This window comes from Piliocolobus tephrosceles, chromosome 2 (genome assembly GCF_002776525.5).
Source record: "Piliocolobus tephrosceles isolate RC106 chromosome 2, ASM277652v3, whole genome shotgun sequence".
Lineage (NCBI taxonomy): Eukaryota > Metazoa > Chordata > Mammalia > Primates > Cercopithecidae > Piliocolobus > Piliocolobus tephrosceles.
Window position 1 is genome coordinate 40895736 of NC_045435.1, and position 20397 is coordinate 40916132.

The 20397-nt window shown below is 52.3% G+C and overlaps 1 protein-coding gene across 2 annotated transcripts in view; it reads right to left on the bottom strand.

Annotated features, from left to right (window-relative positions):
- Positions 1–875: 875 nt before the first annotated feature.
- Positions 876–20397, bottom strand: part of ITGB5 (integrin subunit beta 5) — a 122408-nt gene continuing 102886 nt past the window's right edge. For both annotated transcript variants that reach the window (XM_023215082.3, XM_023215076.3), the window contains 5 exons: positions 11591–11813; positions 6926–7026; positions 4133–4252; positions 2302–2468; positions 876–1646 (listed from right to left, as the gene is read on the bottom strand). In XM_023215082.3, the coding sequence (XP_023070850.1) occupies positions 1551–1646; positions 2302–2468; positions 4133–4252; positions 6926–7026; positions 11591–11813 (707 nt within the window). In that variant the 3' untranslated portion in view covers positions 876–1550. The remainder of the gene's footprint in view (positions 1647–2301; positions 2469–4132; positions 4253–6925; positions 7027–11590; positions 11814–20397) is intronic.

Sequence of the window (20397 nt, forward strand, 5' to 3'; positions counted from 1 at the left end):
CCAGGTCTCTGTTCCATCCTATTTACACAAGATGAAGGAAACTCAATCTGTTGGTATTTGCCCCAGGTAATAGGCTCTATGTAGTGACAGGCATTTGACTATTTGACTTAATGTTTGCCAAAATGAAGTAGGGAAATTTGGTCCACAGCTTGAGGATAGACACACTTGGAATGAAAGCAAAACCTTGAAGTTATTCCAGTGACAAAAGATGATCAGTGAAAGGTTTTCTAAGAGCAAGCAGGAATGAGGAGGCTGGCCCTCTGGCCAGCCTGAGATGGGGTCTTAGGAACAGTTTGTCATTCAGCAACCTCCTAACACTGAATGGCAAGCCACTTCCCCTCTCTGAGAATCAGTTTCCTCTTCTGTACATAAGGGGAGAGGGTCAGACAACCATCTCAGATATGGGAACGTAAGGGGACTTCATGGCCCTGCAGGAAAAAAGCGCAAATGTATTTTTTGCACTGGGCCTGCATGGGACATAACTGATTTGGGAGTGAGGGGAGGCCTTGGAAGGGAACTGCTGTTGCTAATGATGTTTAAGAGGTGACTTTGTGTGGGAACCACCACTCAACCCTCGCTTGTCTGCACAATCTATTTCCAGCCTCAGCCCCTTAGAACACGGGAGGGAGACCGGGGGTGGTTTTTATGGTATCTAGCCTGGAACTCTGTCAGTAAAAGCTGGAAGGGGCCAAAGGCATCTGCTCAGTGCTCCCTTGCACAGCCCTGACTGCCCTGAGCACCTCATGCTTACTGACAGGTTGTAGTCTGGAGTATCAGACCAGCTTGTGTCCCACCCCTGAGGAAGTACACGGCCGCTTCAGTCCTCACTGGGGGCACCATTCTAAGTCTGTTCAGAAAGAAACAAATACATAGAGTATCAGACAAACACAAATTCTTTTGGTTTTAATCTTTACTTTCAATCCCAAACAGTCTTGTTTCTTTTCATTACAAAAGTACTAAACAAACACGGACAGGAGAGGAAACTGACATTTGCAAACGATGTACCTTCAACAGGCATCTCAATAGCCCCATCACCAACACCTGTGTGCAAGGCATAGCCATCAGGCAGAAAAGTCTCCGGACTCAGAACTACACCATAAATGCAGGATCTTTTTATTTCATATAAAAATGATCAATGTGAAAAAAGCCAAACTGTATGCTGGTTTTACACACTCTGACCCTTCCTGACAGTCTTCTTGTCTGGCCAGGCTCGGGGCCCAGCACTCCTGGAAGGGAGAGACAGCCCAGCATCTCAGTATTTCATTGGGACAACAAGCTGGATGTGGCAGGGAAAGCTGAGAGCGCCAAGGTCCCCTTGCTTTATCCCAAGCTCAGAGAGATGCAGCCTGGCATGGCTCTGGCCTAGCAGCCAGGTGACATGGCCAGGCACCTTCCTGTGCAGGCAATGTGGGCTCCTGGCCCAGGCTCACTAGAAGGTCTTCTCTGTGGTGCCTACCTAGGGAGCTGTGATCAAGCCGAGCAGCCGTGCAAGGCGTTTCAGTCTGACCATTTCATTAGTTCCCCCCTCCAGACCCTCGGAGAAGGAAACATCAGTCCACAGTGCCATTGTAGGATTTGTTGAACTTGTTGAAGGTGAAGTCCACAGTGTGCGTGGAGATAGGCTTTCTGTACAATGGGTTCGAAGCCTACAGAACATGGCGGGGAAGAGGATGAGGACACATGTTAGCTCACACACTCAAACGAGCAGACGCAGGCCCTAGGATCCCTTCCCAGGTCAGCCACCCACGACAGCAGCAGGCAGAGCACTCAGGAGGCGATGGCCATGCGCTCTAGGACAGCTCTGTGTTCCCCAGGAAAGCCCTCGCCTTCTCTAAGCTTGCACTATCCACCTCTGGAAGGAGGAGTTGGGTCAGAAGGTCTCTGAAGTCCCTTCCAGCTTTAACAGAAATCAAGCCCAGGTTCAGCAGGCACTGACTCTGCGCTCAGTCCTTTGGGCGTTTGCAGTCTGCCTGGACTGACCAGACTGCAGGTGTGAGTGTTGTAATGGACCATAAGAATCTGAGCTTTCCTGTGGGTCTGTGGTCTCTCTGAGACTGGTCAGACTCTTCCTGAGGCACGCCCAGTGCCTCTGCCCCCATGACCCTCCTGATCTGGGTGTTGGAACAGGTCACTCTGCACTGGGGTTGTGCAGTTCTCTCCATCCGGAACTGGGCACAGTCTTTCTGGTGTTCTTTGTTTTTAGTGCCAAAGACATTAGTGAGCCTCTATTGCTAACGTACCACTGAATTCAACCACACCTCTGAGCTTGAAGTCTCTGCTTCCCATTTCCCACATGCTTACCATTTCATAGCGGGCCCTGGATCGCTCGCTCTGGAACTTTGCAAACTCCCTCCGGTCGTGGATGGTGACGAGCAGCTTCCAGATAGCCAGGAGTGCGAGCCCAACCAGGAGGATGCTGCCGACCACAGCCAGGAGGATGGTCATGGCGTTGGGGGTGTTTCCACACTCTGGGGGACCAGAAGCATGGTAAGCAAAGCCACTAGCATCACCATGCCCCTCCCACCCCCAGCTGCAGGCATTTCCGAGATGAAAGTTGCACCCCTCCCAAAGGCCTTCTCCTTGGCTCTCCCTTAGATCCTCAGGAAGGTTTATCCCAATATACAAAAAATGAAAGATTCAAAAGGGCCAGTGGCTGTTCCAAAGTCACACAGCAAGTGTGGCAAAGTCTAGATGAGAGCCCTGGGGCACAGCTGCCTTCCCCTCATGGGCAGCACCCATGCCCTGCCTGGCCCAGTCTCCATTGTGGGATGCTGGACCCGCTCAGCTTTCATGTACATGGTTTCAGGAGCGGACTGGCAGGCAGGAGGTACCATGAAGCCACTTCCACAAGGTCTGGGCTGGGGGCCAACATTTGTAAGCCTTTGGTGTGGAATTCCTTGGAGTAAATGTGCTTATTTTCAAAGAACCGCAGAGACAGCACTGGAAACAGAGCCTCATTCTTACAGGCGTGCGTCCTAGGCTGGTACCACACTTCTCTCTGCCTCTGGCCTCAGGAAGGCGCATTATGTGGTTGGGCCCAATTTAGAAAAATAGTTTGCAGTGCTGTCAGCTGAAGACAGCAAATCTTTTTCTGCTCCACCCCTGCCTCCTCACCCCCAAGAAGAATGTAAGGGGTGATATCAGAAATTCCAATTACTCCAAGGCAAAGGCTATTGGTCCCTGGGTCCAAGCAGAGGCAGAATTTTGGTATTTGGATTACAGCTTGACCTCTTCAGTGGTTCTGGAAGCTGAGCATGGGAGCAGCAGGAATGTTGAACCCAGCGCTCCGTTGTCCTTGGAATCCACGCTGGGAAGAGCAGCGGCCCTGCCCGGGCTGTGTGTGAAGCTGGATGCTCCCTGACTTGAGTGATACCCTGCCCAGCCCAGGGGGTCCAGATGCCCTGCATCTTCCCTGCAGAACACAGCAGCTCCTTGCTGCCTTTGGCTGTGCAGGGTAGGTATGTTCTGTGGTTACTTTCACCTCTGAGTGCCTCTAAGAGAAGACTCTCCCCAGGGACAGGGCGCTATCCTTCTATAACTCCCATTGCCCTAACTCACGCCCCCCTAGAGCTTTGCCCCAAGAATGGGCCCCCAGCTGCACACTCATCTTTCTTCTAAACTCTAGGAGTGGAGCAGCAGTGACCTTAGATCTGATCTTCATGAGAAATTATACTGGTTAGGTACAGTGGCTCAAACCTATAATCCTAGTACTTTGTGAGGCCAAGGCAGGTGGATCACTTGAGCCCAGGAGTTCAAGGCCAGCCTGGGCAATGTGGTGAAAACCTATCTCTACCAAAAAAACACAAAAATTAGCCTGGTGTGGTGGTGCATGCCTGTGGTGCCACCTGCTCGGGAGGCTGAGGTGGGAGGATCACCTGAACCCAACCGAGGAGGTCAAGGCTGCAGTGAGCCATGATGGCACCACCGCACTGTAGCCTGGGTGACACAGTGATGGCCTGTCTAAAAAAATAAATAAATAAAAGAAAAATAAGAAATTGTATCCCTCCTCTCCCTGGAGTTTGGAAAGGCCAATGAGGAGAGAAAGGGCAGTGGTCCCAGAGAAGGGAGTGGCATCAGAAATCAGAACTGAGGGCTGGCTGAGTGGGCCGATCCCCTCGCAGCCCTCACCTACCTGGCTCCCTGAGGACCGTCAGGTTGGACTTCCCACTGGGGAGCTCCGCATAGGTGAACATCATGACGCAGTCCTTGGCGGTTTTGTAGAAACAAAGCACAGCCTCCTGGTCATCTTTCACTGGAAGAAAACCAAGTGGGAATGGCCTGAGTCTCTCTGAGCAGCCCACAGTCGCTGATGGTCAGGGCAGGGAGCTGAGCGCCTTGAAGAAGGAAAGGGCATGGGGGGTGTGGGCAGAAAGTCTTAAGAGGAAGCTGGGCCTTTGAAGATGAGTTCAGGTTTCTCACACCAAGAACGCAGGCCCAGGGCTGAATTTAGATGGCTTTGGGGACACGTGGAACACATTAGAGGATCTCCAAGCCTCTGAAGTGTTAGTCAGGGGTGATGTGAAATAAGAGAAGGTTTTAATGGTATCGGGGTGGGGACGGGTGAATGGATTGGCCACGGAAATTAAAGGGATAAAGAAAGAAACAAAGAGCCATCCCAGCCCCCTTTGAGGCTTGAATGAGGCTTCATATTTGAGAAACAGCCCAGGCCACTTGGGGCTGAGAGCTGGCCGCAGTGGCCAAGAGGCAGCAACCCCTTCCTGGGATGTAAAATCAAAAAGAACCACAAGACAATGAGGACACTGGGTGAGAGGCTGGTGCCCACCTTGGTGCCCATGCCTGGAGATAAAGTGAGACTGCATGGAGCTCAGGCTGTCCCCAGCCCAGCCCTGAACGCTGCCTGGCCTCTCTCCTCCATATTAAGAAGCCCCTTCCTCAAGCTGCCTCAGCAACTCCCTCCCCCTTGCTACCGTTCCCCAAGGTGGAGGCATCCCTGTCCAGGCATTATCTACATTCCAAGGCTTCTCTGGGAGAGGGTTAGCAGGCTGTTTTTTAGGAGGGAAAGGAACTAGGGGAAGTGCAAAGAGAGGCGAGGGGTGAGGAAATGCGGCGGCGATGGCAATGGGTCCTGGGGAGGAACGGAAGGTGAACATCAGGGCGGGAAACGCTTTCCAGCTCTGGCCTTTTTAACCTTTTTAACCCTGTTGCTAGACAGAGCTGTAACCTGGAAGCAGATGAATTTGTGTGGTTATCACACATGAAAGCCTGGACTTTCTGTCTCAGCTCCCTTCCGGGCTGGGTGAATATGAGTGAGCATGTGAGTGTGCGTATGAAAAAAATCTGGAAGAAGGAAGAAGAAGGGTAAATGATGGATTGGAACATAAGCTTTCTCTGCCGCTCTATCTCAGAGGACTGGGTTGGGAAGCAACTGTGCATGAACGGCTGTCACTGCTATGAACCAAGCGAACCAGTCCTTGGGCCACAGGAAGGCATTGTTTCCTTCTCTAACCACTTGTACCTAATTAGGGGCAACCAGCCCAGGTCTGCAGGCAGAACCTGAGGTCAGCCAGGCTGAGCCGCAAGACAGAAGCAGGGGCAGGAAGACAGGCATGCGAGGAACCAGGCTGTGGTCTACTCCCCACAGTCTCCTAAGGAGACAGACAGCACCTGGCACACAGTAGGCGCTCAGTGAATATGTGCTGGATGCATCCATAGCTCAAATACTAAGAAGTAGCTGGGCATGGTGGCATGTAATGGCACCTGTAATGGCAACACTTTGGGAGGCTGAGGCAGGTGGATTGCTTGACCCCAGGAGTTTGAGACCAGCCTGGGCAACATAGTGAAACCCGGTCTCTACAAAAAATACAAAAATTTGCCAGGTGTGGTGGCATGGTGGCACATGCCCGTAGGTCCCAGCTACTTGGGAGGCTGAGGCAAGAGGTTTGCCTGAGCCCAGGAGGTCGAGACTTTAGTGAGCTATGATGGTGCTACTGCACTCCAGCCTGAGTGACAGAGACTGTCTGGAAGACAAAAAAATCCCTCAAAAGCCACGACTGAAGTGAGTCAAAATAGGGAGGTGGGAACAAGGAAGTCTACAAAAGATGTAAGTTAGGACCAAGACAGACAGGCAGCTGGGGGCCAGAGTTTGCATAGTCAGAGGTGAAGATAGTGGGGAAGCCTGCCAGTGAGGGGAGCCTGAGATGCAGATTCCCTTCCAAGGTGCATAATTCCACCCCCCCCCAACCATTTAAACCATTTTAAAGTGTACAATCAGTCATTTTACTGAACTCACAATGTTGTGTAACCATTCCTACTAATTCTGAATATTTCCATCACCCTAGAAAGAAATCCACACCTGTTAGCAGTCAATGCCAATTTTCCCTTCTCCCTAGCATCAGGCCACCACTCATCTACTTTCTGTCTCCATGGCTTTTCCTATGTTAGACATTTCATATGAACAGAACCATATAATACATGGCTTCTTTCACTCCGCACTGTGGTCAGGCCTCCCTGTGCCGGAGCGTGTGTCAGTACTTCATACCTCTTAGTGGTTCAGTAGTGTCCACTGTATAGATAGACCACGCTTTGTTTTCTTTTCTGTTCATCCATTGATGGACATTGGTTCGTTTCCACCTTTGGCTATCGTGAATAATGCTGCTGTGAACATTTTTGTACACATTTTTATATGGACATATGGACCTAATTCTCTAGGCTGTATACCTGGGAGTAGAATTGGTACATTGTATTCTGTTCGACTTTTTAGGAAACTGCCAAGCTGCTTTCCAAAGTCTGTACCATTCTACATTCCCATCAGCCGTGGATGGCGGTTCCAGCACCGGGTCCTCATGGGGAGCCCACAGTTATGCCCAGGAAGCCTGGGCTGTGCCTCCTGACTCAAGGCTAAAACCACCCTCCTCCCCAGGGAGGAGGGAAACCGTGGCTGCCCAGGCGGCGGCGGCACACTCACCAATGGTGTCCACCCATGTGATCACCTCGTCCCTGCACAGGCTGTGGCAGGTCTGGTTGTCAGGTTTCCCGGAGTGGAGCAGCAGGCACTCGACGCAATCTCTTTGGAAAAGAGGAAATAAAGGTGGGTGTCAGACAACGTAGAGCAGTCCCACACCTGTCCCTGAGCTCCCGGCAGTGCAGGACCTGGGAAGGCTTTCACTTCTTTCTAGCTGCAGATGTTCAGCCTCAGGGAATGTGTCTGCTCTGCCTTTCTCGTTGCTATGCGAGGAAGCCCAAGGGTTCTTGGAGGAACCTGTGTGAGTTTAGCGGCATGTCTTGTCTACATGTCAAGTTGCAGACCTTTCAAATTCTGACACCAGGAGCCAAATCCATCTGCACTCTGGTCCATCTAATGCCTGGTGAGGCGTCTGCTCCAAGCCAGAGGTTTCTGGGTGATAAAACAGTATTCCTGGCCTCCCAGAGATCCTCACACTCCCATGGCCAGAGCTCAGTGCCCCCACATTGTCCCAGTTCCCCACATCCTGCCCTGGTCATCACCCAGGGCAGGGATCTCAACCCTCCCACACGTTCAACTCTCCAGGGAGCTTTCAAGAGAAACTCCCAGTACCTGAGCCCAGCCACACCCTCAGGGCCAGGCTTCCTGGGCAATTCTGATGCCTGTCGAGGGCTGAGATCCACTGTCCTGGAAAATCTTGGGCTCCAGCCCCCTTCTGCCTCTCAGACAGAGTCTACCTGCCAGGTCCCCCAGGCCTGCTGCCCACTTACCCACGAATCAGTCTACACCAGGCGCTGGCACAGGCTCTAGGGTGATGGCTCCCTCCCAGGGAACCCTTGTTCTTTCACAGGGGCCTCCTCTAGAAAATGGATGAGCAGCCAAAAAGTGACACCTTGAGCCTCTCTCCTCCCACCTCAGGCTAACGGTGGGTGCTGGCTCAGATAGTGGGTGAAAATGCTTGACTACAAAGTTCAATTAAATGGTCATTATTATACTTTATATCATCAAAACCAAGTTCCAGACATTCTTTCTCTGTCTTAGGAGACATTTGGGAGAATGGGATTCCTGAGGTCACAGGGCAGGGAGCTAAGCTCTGGCTGCAGGGCTGTAAAGCTGATGTTCAAGAGGAGAGGTCCCAGGCCCCGCTGGTGGCTGGGGGATGGTGAGCACAAAGCTCCAGGGAGGAGAGGGCTGGGGTGTGTCATTCTCAGGGACTTTGTGATGCAGTGCTGCCTGGTGGCCTTTGAGGAGAGTGAGACCCCCGGAGAGGTGCCTAGGAAACCGGGTCAGGACTCAAGAGCCAGGTGTGCTGGGGAGGCCACCAGAGTGCAGGGGGTGACCTCAGAACCTCAACTACATGAGGCAGAGCTGTTGTGGCACCACAGGCCTGTGGGGACCAAAGGGGCTGTGTGTCCAGAAAGCTCTCTGCCAAAAATACAGAGGGATGTGCAACTGCAATGTGGTGCCTTTATCATCATCTGTTTCCTAACACCTTGGGATTAAGAGGCCAGCTACTAAAACATTTCCAGTACAGAAACTGCGAAGTGGAGAAGCAGAACTGGCCGGGAGCTCTGAGACCATTTCACTAAGTCCTCTTTATTTTACGGAGGAGGACTTGAGGTTCTGCAGCCAGGTGCCCCACCTGTCAGACTAGGCCTCCTAAGAGGTTCTGATATGCTTAGGAGCTCAACCATCCCTGAATTGGCCACAAAATCCCACTCTCCTGGGACTGACTTTATGGAAACATTCTGAAGTTAGAAACAAGATGGTAACTCTCCCAACAGTCACAGCCCCGGAAGGCGGGCAGCTGAGACCTGGCTGGGGGCCAGGAAGGGGTGGCTCCAGCTTCAGTCATTCATGCTGACCCAGCTGCCCCTGACCCCACCCCACCCCCTCCATCAGCCTCCCAAATTAGCACAGGGCTAAGAAGAGGGCTGCTTTCACTCCGGGCCAGGATTCTCTGTCCCTGCCCTCTGATTCTCTGTCGTTAAACCACAGCTCCAGGCCGCTTCCAGGAAACACTCCCTAAGTATCTATGTGGACATATCAGTCTAACTCATATGCCCCATGTACTGGTTGAAACTTGTAATATATTGTAGTCATGTACTAAAATAAGACTGCCCTTTAAAAAAATTAAGTTGTTTTGAGAGACTTTGCTCTGAGAGCCTGTTAATTGAAATCAGCTGGGGTTGAGCGTGAACTCACCCAAAGTGAAGAGGGTGGTTGGTTAGATCCAGAAAATGAAGACTGGCTGCTCTGAAACCCCCAGAAAAAAAAGGACGTAGGACATTCAAAACTCGGTGCCTCTTAACAAGCAGCAAGTAGAAAAAACAGACTGATGTAAGTCACCATCAAAAGGACTTCATTTAAAAAAAAAAAGAGTTTCAACTAGGCTGTGAAAGAGACAGAGAGGGTCAGTATGGCCCAGAGACAAAGAAGAAGGAATAGTGGGCTGGGTGCAGTGGCTCATGCCTCCTGTAATCCCAACACTTGGGGAGGCTGAAGTGGGAGGATTGCCTGAGTTTAGAAGTTTGAGACCAGCCTGGTCAATATAGCAAGACCCTGTCTCTATAAAAAATAAAAATTAGCCAGGTGTGGTGGTGCAAGTCTATAGTCCTAGCTACCTGGGAGGCTGAGGCAGGAGGATCGCTTGAGCCCAGGAGTTCGAGGCTGCAGTGAGCTGTGATGATGCCACTGCATTCCAATCTGGGTGACAGAGCGAGACCCTGTCTCAAAAAAAAAAAAAAAAAGAAGAAGAAGAAGGAATCATGATATTCCCTTGTGGCATCTCTGCTCTCCTTGCTCTCTTCATACTGTGTAATGAATAATAAATTATTAAGTCTATGTCTTCTAGGAAGTCAGTGCTTTAAACACTTAAAGCTAGAGCTGTTTTCCCCTGGGCCTTCGACTTAAGGCCAATCCTCCATTGCCTGCTGTGCTGTAGGAAGGCAAGACTCGTTTGATGGGCTCCATGTGTACTGTCCTAGCTTGACCCCCACTCCTCATTAACCTAGTGTGCCCCAAGGACTAGGAGCATAGACTCAAAAAGGTTCTGCTGCTGGGAGCTGGAGGTGGGGGCACCTCCCTCGGGTACAAAACGTGGATAATGGCTGACTCCATGCTGGGATGGCCACAGCTATCTGGGCTCCAGATCCAGGATCCTAACCTTCCCCAGGCTGTTTCTACTTGGATCTGTTTTTTCTCTGCTCGTAGCGGGTCTAAAGAAGATCTGTTTTTCTTCTTCCTTACTCTCCCCCATCCCCTCCAATTAAACAACATTAAAACCCAGTCCTGTCTATCTTGTCTCTCCATCTGCAGCCAGCTTTCAATTACCCACGCCTGGGTTATTTATGGCAAATGTCCAACCAGGGGTTCTGCCACCCAGAACGTTTCTGAGCACAGACTGACCAGCAGCCACTGCAGGCGCAGGGAGCATGAACTCATTTCATTATCAGCCTGAGCCAGACATTTGGAAGGGAAATCTGCCAAGAGAAAAATCACAGATGCGTTCCTCAGCCAACGAGAAGTGACGTTTGTATTATGATTTGTTTCTTATCCTCTGTGTCCCTGCCTCCTTAGCATGGATAATGATGACACAGCTGTCTCTCCAGCAAACTCCAAGAGCAAATGCCACTCCTGCTTTCCAGGGGCATCATTCTGTAATTCCCTCTCATTTGCACTCTGGTGGAGCGTGCGGGGCTGAGCAGGAGGAGGTCAGCACAGCTATGGGAGGCCGTGGCCGAGTCAGCGAAGGCTGGGGCCCAGGTCTAGACAATCTCTGCGTTCAGCGGCAGCGCAGAGCCCACGTTCTATTATCTGTATAAATGGAGCAGAAAATTCAAAAGCCATTACAGTGGTTTCTGGCATGCCTTATTTAGGTCAGGTACCTTTATCTCCAATTTACCCTTTTTGAGATGGAGTCTCTGTTGCCCAGGCTGGGGTGCAGTGGCACAATCTTGCAATGTCCCCCTCCCAGGTTCAGGCCATTTTCCTGCCTCAGCCTCCAGACCAGCTGAGATTACAGGCATGCGCCACCACGCCCAGCTAATTTTTGTATTTTTAGTAGAGACAGGGTTTCACCATGTTGGCCGGGCTGGTCTCAAACTCCTGACCTTAAGTGATCCACCCGTCTCAGCCTCCCAAAGTGCTGGGATTACAGGTGTGAGCCACCACGCCCAGCCTCTTTCCAATTTACCTTCTGGTGATGTTTGTCAGCATTTCCCATAGGGGTTCTGTGAAACACTGCTTGGGAGATATCAGTGTGGAGGATTAAATTCATTTGAAAAAAGATGCACGCTGTATTCTCCTGTGAAAGCACACAATAGTACACTCAAGGCTCTGAGAAGGTGCTATTTTTGGTACCAACACCAGTTTAATTTCACTTAAATCTGTGATCTTGTAATTTCTAAATGTGTTTAGGAACAGAATAGCAGTTTTGTATTTCTTGTTGTGTTTTTGTTTTCTTACAAAACCCTTATGGAACCAGTATTTGAAAGCCACAGTTTCAGTTACTGTTGGTAAGAGTGCGGCTCTCCAGTGAGGCTGGCTGGGTGGGAGATGTGGGAGGTGGGGAGTGGAGGCCGGCCGGCCGGCCCTGAGGGCTGCCCGGCTGGACCACAGGCCTGGCCTGGGTGAGAAGTAAGGTGGGGCTGTCGGTGGAACCAGTACCTCTTGGTGCTGCACGCATCCGGGCAGGTAGGGCACTTCTCACACATCTCCCCAAAGGCCCCCGGCTCCGTGCACTGGCACTGCCCACAGAGACAGTGCCCGCGCTCACTGCAGATCTGGCCATCTTTGCCCCGGCATGTGCTGATGTCTGTCGAGCAGTTACAGTTGTCCCCGATGTAACCTGCATGGCACTTGCATTCCCCGCAGTGACACTCACCGTGGCCTAAAAGGATACATGTGGCACATCAGCACCTGCTTACCTTTACACACGAGCACAGAACCATCTGGTGCTCCACATGCCAGGACTGGGATTCAGCAGAGAATGGAACACCAGCTCTGGGGAGATAGAGGGCCTAGAGCCAGCATGAAGGGACAGCAGGGGACCCTGGCAGCTGGTGTGGCCAGGCTGGGTCTAGACTGGTGCTCCGGGTTGGTCCAGAACTTGGCCAAGTTGGGCCACAGGGCCGCGACCCAGGGAAGCTTCCTCCTGCCTCAGTTGTATGAATACTGGCCCCTCAGTATGTTCCCACTCCAATCCCCAGAGTATCAATGTCACCTTCTACAGCAAAAGAGCTTTCACAGATGAGATTAAGTTAAGGATTTTGAGATGAGGGATTCTCCTGGATTATCTCTATGGGCCCCAAATGTAATCACCAAGGTTCTTCTGAGAAGGAGTGAGGGAGACTGGACTACACAGGAAGGTGGCAGTAGGACAACAGAAGCAGGATGCTGGCTGCTGGTCTGAAGATGGGGAGGATGCCAAGAGCCAAGGAATGTAAGGAATGTGGCTCTGGAGGCTGGAAAGGCCAGGAAGCCGATGCTCCCTGGGAGCCTTGGAGGGAGCACAGCCCTGCTGACACCTCCGCGTTAGCCCAGTGAAAATGATTTCAGGCTTCTGACCTCCAGAACTGTAAGAAAATAAAGCCGTGTTACTCTATGTCACTAAATCTGCAGTCGTCTGTTACAGCCACAGCAGAAAACACAGTTGTTCTCCCTGAGTCCTGGTTAGAAGCTGAATTCCTGCCCAGGGACCCGAAGCCCAGAAATGGATGATTTAGAAGCAGATGCTGAGAACAGCAGCAGCGGCCAACACTCACCAGGGCTTCCTATATGAGCACCTTACATGTAGAAACGTGATGAATCCGCACAGCGACTTATGGGGCAGGCATTATTGTCCTTGTTATATGAGGGGTGAAACCAAGACCCAGAAAGATAAAGCAATGGTTGATGGTCACACAACTGGTGGCAGCAGAGCCAGGACTCAAACCCAGAGAGTCTGGCTCCAGAGTCCATGATCTCAATGCCAGGGTCCACTGCCTCCTATGAGCACACCCAGCCCGGGCGAGAACCTGCGGAGGGATGCCCTGGCCCTTCCTTGCAGGGGGTCCTCTCCATAGCCTGCAAAGGTGGAGAGGCGGGCGCTGCCCCACTCAGCAGGTGTGAGGGCAGGAGTATCACTCAGCTCAGAGGAATGTGTGTGTGTGTGAGAAAGCGAGTGTGTGTTTGAGTGTGTTTGAGTGCAAGTGTGTGTAAGTATTCAAGTGTGTGAGAGAGTGTGGGTGCAAGTGTGCACGTGTGTGTGCTAAAGTGAGTGTATGAGTGTGTGTTGGAGTGCAAGTGTGTGTAAGGGAGGATGTGTGTGTCTGAGTGTGAGAGTCTGTGTGTGTTGGAGTGTGAGTGTATGTTTGTTTTGGAGTGTGAGCATGCTGGACTGTGAAAAGATTAGACAGCGCCATCTTCCAAGGGACCAAGGACCTGACAGTGGATTCTCCATTTTCTACACAATCAGAGGCAGAATGCAGTGCTACAATTGGTACTTTTTAAAAAATCGACTTTGTATTATTTTTTTCCCTAATGTCACTATGTGAAGGCTGATATTAATACAACCAAGAGTTTCATTTGCTGAGCACCACCCACAAACTAGTGGGTGACTGGAGAGGCGGAGTGGGGAGTCCTTTCATTTTACTTCCACATCTGAGTCAGTTACCTGGCTTGTTAACTGGATCCCAGCACCTTCCCTGGGACCACCAATGTGTGTGGCCCACAACATAATATAGGTCAGGACTCAACTCCAGAAAGCCTCTTCACCCGTCACTTAACTTCCTGCCCCTGCTTCCCTGGGCTCCGTCCACTCTGGTGCCCAGAACCTGTAGGCGGCAGGGAGACCATCTGGACAGCCAAGCCTCCCAACCCTCCTGTGCTCAGACAGCCTCTCTGCTTACTCAGGGGGCTCAGAGCCACAGCAAATGTGTGCTGAGCGGGTGCCCTCCCATGTCACAGGCAGCACTGAGGCAGATGGCTAGTCCTCCAGGAGAGGCGAGGAAAGCCAGACTGGGGCCCGGAGTCCGCTGTGGCATGCAGTCTTAACTGTGTAGATGCGGGCATGTGAGGGGTAAGCCAGTGGGAAGGGCAGTGCCCCGGCGCTCAAGGATTCCATAGTGGAGGCTGGGGGAATGGGCAGCACGAGCTTATCCCCGGGAGGCAGAGGGCGGCCCTGCCCCTCCTCTCCACCAGTCTGGGACCAGCGCCACTTTGGAGCCTTGGCAGCAGGAACTCCCCACGGGGAGCCTTCACAGGTGAAATGGATCCAATCCACACCACTCCCTCACTCTCTGGCCTCAGGGACCACATTGGTCAAGAGCCTGGTTTCAATTACAATGGCTCACTGTCAGGGGATTATTCCCTGCGCCCCAACATTCTGTTAGGAAAAGTTCCAAATCGGCAGCAAAGTTGAAAGGATCGTGCAGTGCACACATACATATCCTCCCCGCGCAGATCCTACCTTCACATGTGACCTGCTGCTTGACTGCCCACCTATCCAGCTGTCTGCCCTTCCATCAATCCATAGTTTTAAAGATGCATTACAAAGTGAGTTGCAGACACTGGTGTACTCTAAGGGCAGACTTAATACGGCTCGGGCACTCTCCGATGGCTTATACATCACGCCATCCCCAAAACGCTAACAGACAAAGAGTAAAAGGCATGCTCAGTGCTAAGCAACAAAGAAGGCACAGAGACCAGGTGGGTGTTGTTTTCTTTCCTCCTCTAATTGTTGTTGGCAGCACCATAAAATTATCCAAATACAATGTGGTACAATGTGCCAACGTGTCAAAGGTTTGGAGGTAGCCTATTCTTTTCCTGAAGGGCCTGGGCTTGGGGTGAGGCATTTGTGTTGAGGGAACTGGCCTTCCATGTGAAAAGGCCTGCTTATCGCAGAGAGGCAGCGAGTCAGGCAGGGTGCCTGCTGCTCTTCACTTCCCCCCGGGATGGCTGGCAGGCGGGGAAGCCTAGCTGCTTTGGGTATGTCTGATACCTTGCAGGCCCGAGAGTTCCACAGCCCAGCCCAAGGTCAAGGCGGCTGAGTGTGCCCCTGACCTAGGGTTTAAGAAGAGTTAGGAGTCAAGGGTAGGAGAGGGTGGGAGCTGGTGGCTCACCAGAGGTCACCACCATTCCTTGGAGAGGGACAGGACTCATGGCCAGAGCTGCTGGCCATTCCTAAAAGCTTCCTACCACCCTTGAGCCCAGCCAGGAGCTGCCAGGAAAGTAGTGGTGTGTGGAGCCCAGCCTGCTTCTGGGGATGAGTCAGTGGGAGCCGCGGAGAGGCTGTAGGACATCAGAAAACCTTCATCTACATGACTTTTTGGCCTCCAATATTTGATGACTCCAAAGCAAAGCCCTAGCTGGCCAAACCAGAAAATAAGCCCCAGGCTTCACGCTTGATGAAACCTCTGAAGCCACCAGAATGCTTGTCCTCTGTGACTCTGATAATAGTCCCAGCTGAGTTTACCTCAGGTAGTTCCCTGCCTTTCAGAGTTCATCGTAGCCTAAAGCAGCGATGGCAGACGTCGCATATCTCCTTCTCCACACTTGTGGCAGACATCACGGTATCCTCATAGGACATAGGCCCCTTCTTCTCCAAGGGGCCTGGGCTTGCCCTCAGCATCCTCAATGCAGTCCTCCAAGTAGGTTCTATCAAGTGGTGGGAGCTGGCACACAAGTCACAACTACCTGCCACCTTGGTTGAAACCAAGACGTCCAAGACTCCACGACCCAACAGACAGTCAAAAGTACATAGGCCTGGTCACATTTTACCCCAATTCACATGTCTCAGCTCCTGCTATTGAGCCTCAACCTGCCTTTTCCTCAGCCTGCATGCTCAGAGATTGCCAGCATCTTTTGGTCAGCCCCAGACCCTCCTAACACCCTAGGAGGAACACATGTCATTAAAATGACCAGGGGCATTTGGCCTGTCCCAAGGATCAATAACCTATCAATCACCATCATGGGGATGGGGAACAACATCCCAACTGGCTGACAGTGCTCAGAGGACCTAAGTCTAACGTCTAATGCTACCTCAGCAAAGGGAACTGAATTTAATGATGCCCACAGAAAAATTATTTTCATTACACATAGATAGTGATATTGAAGGACATGCGAAATCCCTGTGCAAGCCATGAATTGCTACACATGCGGGTTATCATTAGTAAACCTTTGTTACAATGATTGATAGCCAAATGGACAGGAAGTTGTAAATGTGTCTATTTATATAGATTTTCAGCTTTATAGAATTCAACAGCTTTCCATCAGCAAAACAGTGCTTGTGTGGGCTATGGGCCAAGACACAGCCTCTTGCCTCCTCTTACAAAATTGAATGCTGGCTATTCAGAGGAAGGGGCAGGCTGGGAGGTAGGAGGGGAGCCAGCGGCCCTGTAAGCCCAGGGAGACATGAGAGGAAGCCCCAGCATCAAGGCTCTGTGGACATCAAGGAAGGCAAATCCTAAAGCAGCTACCAGGCTGCACCACAAACCAGCGAAGACAGAATCCAGCCTGCAGGGGGCGAGAAGGTGGTGACAGTGAGCGTAGGGAACTTCCACAGGTAACTCCCACAGGTAGGGGGAGATGGAGGACAAGGAGGATGGGGGATTTTGCAGATGGGATAGATTTGAACATTCTTCAGATTAAAGAGAACGATTCAGAAGAAAGTCCAGGCGGGGCAGGGAAATGAAGGAATCAAGGGAATGGCAAACTCTGAAGAGATCACAGTAGAGACAGAGTGGGAGAAAGGAGAGGCTGGGCTGAGGGCAAGGGTGTGGCCATGGGGAGATGCTGAAGCCTTAAGTTCCAACAGCAGAGGAGTTCAGGGAAACAGGGTGACCAGCTGCGTGACAAGCTGAGGGCGTGGGCTGGAGCTCAGTTCAGATCCCTGTGTCACCTTGGGCAGGTCCCTAAGCTTCTCTGATGATCCATTTCCTCCTGTGTCGATGGGGATAATGGCTCCCTTGCAGGAATGCTGTCAGAAATATCAGCGCTATTCCAAGTGATCTCTGACACATGGGGCATCAGGACATGGGAGCTGGCGTTGCTGTGGGTGCCACTGGAGCTGACACCCTAGGAACTCAGAGACCCACGTGTAGTACAGCTTGTCCACAGGGAAAGGCAAGGCACCCAGAACAGCAGGACTTGGGGCAGAGGGCGAGAGTGTGAGGCAGGATCAAGGTCTTTGGGGAATGTAGGGGGTGACCAGGAGGTACATGACAGGAAAAGTGGAGGGATGGCACTATCTCAGGAGAGGGAGCAAAGGGGATGGAAGGCAATGAGCCAAAGGTACTACTAGGGGGCGAGAAACATGTGACCTGGGTGTGAGAGGCCCAGCCTCCCCAACCTCCCACTACCCTGTGGTCTCAGGGACCAACAGAACCAGGAGAAGGAGCGGGTGGGGAGTTGTACATAAGGCTGAGGATGAAGAGGAGCCTGTTCACCATGAAACATGGGCAGTGGAGAACAGAGCTGGGCTATAAGAACCACCTGGAAAAGGGGGCAGTGGAGTGCAGCAGTTAACGCAGAGATTCTGGAATCAGGCTGCCCAGGCTGGTCTCCTGAATCTGCTATTCACCAGCAATGGCTGCCATTTCACCCCTTTGTATATTGGTTTCCTCACTTTTAAATGGGGCCAGTAAAAATGCCTTGCGGGTAGGGTTGTTGTATGAGTTAGCTCCCTCAACCTCTATAAACCACTTAGAACAGTGTTGGCTCGTTAAACATCACTGCCTTATCGTGGCGGGGTGTTGGGGAAGCTTGGCACAGGTGTTTTTGGAGGATGTGCAGGGGTACCCTTTTTGTCAGCTTGAATCACAGACTTCCACAGCTAAAGGGCCCCATGAGGTTACCTAGACCATGCCCAGCTGGAGGCAAGAACAGCCAGGACTGAGAACACCCAGGGCCTGAGGGAGCTGCTTGGCCAGTCTGAGCCTTGACAGGGAGGCTCACACCACAGAGGCCCCCTTCGGCCCTGCATGGGGAGCTCCCTGAGGCATGCCAGAGCAGGGCGCAGTGGCCCTCAGCAGGCCTCTAGGGCAGGGCAGGGGACCCTCAGTGGGGCCTCTGAGGCAGGGCACAGCACGGGGACCCTCAGCGGGACCTCTGAGGCAACGCACAGGGACCCTCAGAGGGGCCTCTGAGGCAGGGCACGGGGACCCTCAGCGGGGCCTCTGAGGCAGGGCACGGCACGGGGACCCTCAGCGGGGCCTCTGAGGCAACGCACGGGGACCCTCAGCGGGGCCTCTGAGGCAGGGCACGGGGACCCTCAGCGGGGCCTCTGGGGCAGGGCACGGCACGGGGACCCTCAGCGGGGCCTCTGAGGCAGCGCAAAGGGACCCTGAGGCAGGGCACGGGGACCCTCAGCGGGGCCTCTGAGGCAGCGCAAAGGGACTCTGAGGCAGGGCACGGGGACCCTCAGCGGGTCCTCTGAGGCAGGGCACGGGGACCCTCAACTCTGGCCCAGGAACAAAGCCACTGCTCCATATACCCCCAAATGTCACTCTGGGTCTGCAGAGGCCCAAGGCAGCTATGGGTGACCGCAGAGGACTAACAGGAACGCAGCGGGGCTGCAGGAAGGAAAGAGCCAGCTTAGGATAAGGCAGAAATGAGGAGGGGTTCTCTTCTTCCCATCCTCACCTAGCTCAGTGTTATAACCAGGCAGACGTCAGGCTCTCAGGGTACAAATCATCTCTCCATAGCTGGCTCAAAAATAGTTTCCACTAGCTCTGGAATGCACTGTGGCTTCCCTGGCTTCCCTCAGCGCAGCTCCATCCCCTCCGGGAGTCCATTCTGGCTCACAGAAGGCTGAAGAGGGAGGACTGGGCTCAGCGCCTGAAACAGGAGGGCCGTCCCTCTTCTCTCTTCTCACAGCCCTGTCCCCCTCCCCCATTCCCACAGTCGGTGTGTCCTGCACACACACTCACTTCCTCCTGCTTCCTCTCATCGTCTCCTCTCAGTTTCTGCCTTAGTTCCCCCCCGCCGCCCCCATGTTTCCCCACTCTCCTCACATCCCCCAGGAACCCTTCCCTCTCTCCAACAGTGTTGCTTCCTCCTCCCTCTTCCCCCCTCTTCTGAACAGGCGGCCATGTAAACAGGAAGTGGTTCAAAGACAGAGGGAGTGTGGCTGGGAGCCTTTACCCCTGGGAGGTAATTTCCCCATCACCCGAAGTCAGATTTCATGTGTGTTCTAGACAGCTCTGTGTGAGACTCTGGGCCCAGCTTCTGGAACTCTCCATCAACTTTCACAGGCAGAGCAGGAAGCCAAGTCGGCAGCCGTGTGCTTCAGGTCGCTGGTGTCTGTGTGACTGGGGCCGTGTGACACTGTCGAGCCAGGCAGCTGGGATGAGATTACAAAGCTCAGAATGCACAGTGGCTGGGGAGAGCTTGGCGCTGGGGAGAGCTCAGTGACGGACCTGCTTGGCACTCACATGCTGGGCCAGCCACAGTCCTCTCTGGAGCACCAGAGCCAGACCCGGGATGGGCTGTCTGTAGCCAAACACATACATAAGCTTGCGAGGACTGCGGCCTCTGTCTGGGGCTTTGAAGATTTCCTGGGGGGAAATCCCTCCTAAGAAGCACTATTCCTGGCTCTGCTGACAAGCAGGTTGGGATTACGTAACACACCCCTTGTCCTCCCATGCCCTCATGTGTCCCCACAGCAATGTGCCCATCCCACTATTTTCCCTCTCCCCTCCATGCGCTGGTGTTGATTCCACAAAAAGTAAAGAAGAGAGATTTCTGAAATGCACAGGACGTGTTCCCAGCTCCCTCACAAGGGATCTCAGTTTGGGTCCAGGCACCTCAGTAGCAACTACATAAACCTCCAAGAGCAAGAGAGAAGTTGCTCTTGGAAAGTTTTGTTCTCACTATGGGTTTCCTGCACTTGTAAACAGCATTACCATGCCCAGGGGCAGTTACGGATTGGAGAACTTGCCAACTAAGGGCTGTTTCTTTCGCAAAGAAAGCACACCTGTCCCTTGCTTAGAACCATCCCTAGAACTCAGCTTTGGTGGAACGTCTCCCCTGCTCTCCTTGGTCCCCCTGTCCCTCCACTGTGCAACTCCTCAAACCTGCTGGGGAAGTCCTCTCTGAGCAGTGCTGACGTGCAACCTCACCTACCTACCTGCTGGCTGTGGGCAGCGGTACAGGTTCCTCACTAATAAGAGAGAAATAGTGCCTTGTCTATCTTATAGGATCAGGGATATTCTTAGTCAATGTGCAATACAGAAATGTATGTTTTACTTCAATGTTTACTGCCTTCCGGGAAGTTGTAATTCCACTGAGATAACAAGCCATTAAAATCTCTTAATAATAGTAAAACTTTATGGAATTCTTACAATAGGCTAGGCATGGTTCTAAGCATTTTGCATGGATTATCTCATTCATTAGCCCTCCCAATAATAACCCTATGTTGTGGTACAATTATTACTCTAATTTTTACAGATGTGGAAATGAGACACAGAGAAGCCAAGTAACTGATCCAAAACCAC